At 63.3% G+C, this 3,203-nt stretch overlaps 1 protein-coding gene across 2 annotated transcripts in view; it reads right to left on the reverse strand.

Annotated features, from left to right (window-relative positions):
* The window catches only part of SREBF1 (sterol regulatory element binding transcription factor 1), a 12,378-nt gene continuing 9,175 nt past the window's right edge, over positions 1-3,203 (reverse strand). For both annotated transcript variants that reach the window (XM_011975264.1, XM_011975263.1), the window contains 7 exons: positions 2,863-3,031; positions 2,226-2,334; positions 1,835-1,944; positions 1,617-1,749; positions 1,277-1,442; positions 587-787; positions 1-495 (listed from right to left, as the gene is read on the reverse strand). In XM_011975264.1, coding sequence (XP_011830654.1) covers positions 223-495; positions 587-787; positions 1,277-1,442; positions 1,617-1,749; positions 1,835-1,944; positions 2,226-2,334; positions 2,863-3,031 — 1,161 coding nt within the window. In that variant the 3' untranslated portion in view covers positions 1-222. The remainder of the gene's footprint in view (positions 496-586; positions 788-1,276; positions 1,443-1,616; positions 1,750-1,834; positions 1,945-2,225; positions 2,335-2,862; positions 3,032-3,203) is intronic.

Here is a 3,203-nt window from a genome sequence, read left to right on the forward strand (position 1 = left end):
CCTCTCCCCACCCTAGTCTCAGCCCACACATAAAGTCCACAGACTGAGTCACGCACGTGTAGTCATATATCCCACAAATGACAGTTGCCCCACTGATTTCTTGTGAAAGGAACTGTCATCAGGTAACCACCAAGAAGATGCTTGTTTTTTTGTTTTTTTCCTTGAGATAGGGACTCTCCCTGTCACCCAGGCTCACTGCGGCCTCCAACTCCTGGGCTCAAGCTATCCTCCTGACTGGGCCTCCCAAAGTGCTAGGCGTGAGCCACTGTGCCAGGCCTGTCTGTCCCATCTGACACACACGCAGCCTCCCTTGGTATCACACCCCATGTGTGCCCTTCCCTGCTGAGCAGACAGCACATCCCTGGTCAGCAGCTGCCCCTTACCTCCTTTGCCACCGGGGCCTGCCCGCCGCCTGAGACTGCGGTCGAGGAGTTGGTGTGTCCGTGTGGGGCTGGCCCCCGCCATCAGCCGGGCCGTGGCCTCATGTAGAAACACCTGGGGGCCAGGAGAGTGGAGGCTCAGGGCTGTCCCTCTCCACCACTGCCTGACTCCCCATCTTGAGGACAGGGAGTCATTGGGCACTCACCCTCCGCATGGCAGGCCGGAAGCTCTGTGCCAGCCGCCTCAAGCTGCTCAGGTCCCGTTGGAAGCCACGCAGCTCAAGGGCAGAAGCCTGAGGCCCGCTGCTGGTGCCCTGGGCTGCCGGGGCCGGGGCCGGGGGCTGCTGCTGCCGCCACAGGCTGGTGCGTACCACAAGGAGCAGGTCACACAGGAACAGCTGCACGGCCTGGGGGTGGCGGGCAGGGCAGGGTCACCAGGGCTCCAACTCTGGGAGGGGCAGGATGGGGGCCCGCGGTGCCAGGGGCCGGCTCCGGGCTGCACTGCCGAGGCACTGCACCCGCCTCACACACGTGCAATGCAACAGCAATGCACCGCGGGGCCGCCCGCCTCTCTTGGCCCCCACGCCCGCCACCGGCCCAGGAGCAGCTGTCCAGCCCTCCTGATGCAGGGCCTCCAAAGGGATCCTACCACACCATCCACCCCCATCCTCCCAGAATGGGGAAACTGAGGCCAGATAAGGGCAACGCCTCTCCACTAGACAGAAGCCTTAGCCAAAAAGCAAGGACTGCTAGACCTCCTATCTGCTGGACCCCTCATCCTGTGCTGCCTGGGCTAACCCCATGGTCTTCTGCAGTCCCTGGGGCCTGGGGAGAAGGACCAGGGAATGGAAGGCTGAGTCCCCCAGCCCTGCCAGGCCCCTGGCCCCACCCCTCACCTTGTCAATGGAGCTGCTGGCTGGTGTGGTAGCCAGGCTGTCCTGCAGGTACCCACTGGCCTTCTCACAGATGGTCAGGCTGGCTGGACCAGACTCTGCCTTGGCACAGCCCAGCAGGGCCCGGGCAGCCTTGAAGGAGTGCAGAGCCGCCCTGGGCAGGGGTCTCCTGTTGGGACCAGGGCAGAAGAGTGCCAATCAGACCAGTCCACAAACCCTGGCTGAGTGCTTCCCACTGCCCTGGCTCGAGTTCCCTGCACAAAGGCTGAGTGGAGGCACAGTGCCCAGGGGATGAGGGAGGCTGGGCCCAGGGCCAGGCAGGAGGAACCTGCCGTGCACTCACTCAGACTCCTGCAGCACCCGGGGCAGGTGCTCCACCAGTGGGCACAGCCGCTCAGCCGCCTCCTCGTCCCGCCGCAACCAGTGGATCACCACAGCCGTCAGAGAGGCCCACCACTTGGCCACTGGGTCTATGCCTGCAAAAGAGGGAGGGTCCCCTGAACCCTCAGCCACGCTGCACGGGGACTGAGAAGGGAGCCAGGGCAGGGGCCGGGGGCTCACCGGTGGTGGTGGCCATGCTGGAACTGATGGAGAAGCTGCAGGCAGGAGCCCCCGCGGCATCAGAACAGCTGTTCAGCAGCTGCAGGTACCCGAGGGCATCCGAGAATTCCCTGTGGCAGGAGAGGGTTGGCTGTCGGGACAGATGGCAGGGGTCCTAGGAGGGTGCTGGCCCTCCCCACCTGCCCACTAGAGTACAGCCTGACCCCTGGCTCTGCAAACTGCCACTGTCTCCTCCCATAGGCTGGTGGGGAGAGGAAACCCAGAGAGGAACGAAGGGCGCATGGCACGCATGGTAGCCTAGCTCTGGCCCTCTCCGCAGGGTTGAGGACAGAGCTATTCCCAGAATCCTGCTGGAGGAGCCTTGCCTGGAGGAGGGCACAATGACACTTACTTGTCCCCATCAGCTGACCCAGGGCTGGGGTTGGGCTGGGTCACACAGTTCAGTGCTCGCTCCAAGAGATGTTCCCGGAATAGCTGAGTCACCTGGGCCAGGGGGTCCACTGTGGAGAAGAGGAGGTGAGTGGGGTGGGGAGCAGGGCCCCACCCTTTTCTCCAAGCTAAGGGCTTTTACCTGGGTGGGCTGGGGCCACACTCAGGGTCACTGGGAAGTGCCGGCATGCCCCTGGGTGCAGCCCGTGCCAAGGACAGGGGAAAACAGGTGGACATAACTACGCCAGCACCAGCGTTGGCCAGGACAACACTGAGGCCTGCCCTACGCTGCTCCCAAAGGAAAACCGACTTGAGAAGGTACCACTGTTGGCTCCGCTTCCTTACTCCACAGCGGTGCTGCCTGGGGTCACCTCTCCAATCAGCCACCTGCCCTTCAATCCCTGCATGTGCTTCTGAAAGCCCCAGTGGGAACCGAGACTCACCCAGGCCTTTCCCTTCCTACAGCCCCCACATCAATAACCCATGGCAGGGAGAAGGACTGGGGTGGCCAGAGACAGCCAGAGATTCAGGCGACAAGGGACAGAACAGGAATGAGGACATGGGACAGGAGAGGGGACAGGGAAAGGGTAAGAGAGCACCTGGGTTACCAGCCAAGCTGTACAGGGTCTCCCGTGGGGTACTGAGCACGGCCCAGTCCCCATCCACGAAGAAACGGTGGCCCACGGGGTGGCAGAGCCACTGCATGGCAGGAGGCACAGAGCCACTCTGTGCCAGGCAGGCCTGGCGGGCACTGCTCAGGAAGAAGCGCTGTAGGGGAGGGAAATGGGCTGTCACAGTGGACACAGGCTGGGGCCAGACCCCAGGCTGAGCCCTAGCTTGGCCTGGATCCCCCTTGGTAACCACTGCAACATCCCGTGTAACTCTTACCCAGCGAGCCCCTGGAGAGAGCTGCAGGGATAAGCCCCCCGCCCCACCCCAC

Source organism: Mandrillus leucophaeus, unplaced genomic scaffold, assembly GCF_000951045.1.
Source record: "Mandrillus leucophaeus isolate KB7577 unplaced genomic scaffold, Mleu.le_1.0 Scaffold153, whole genome shotgun sequence".
Lineage (NCBI taxonomy): Eukaryota > Metazoa > Chordata > Mammalia > Primates > Cercopithecidae > Mandrillus > Mandrillus leucophaeus.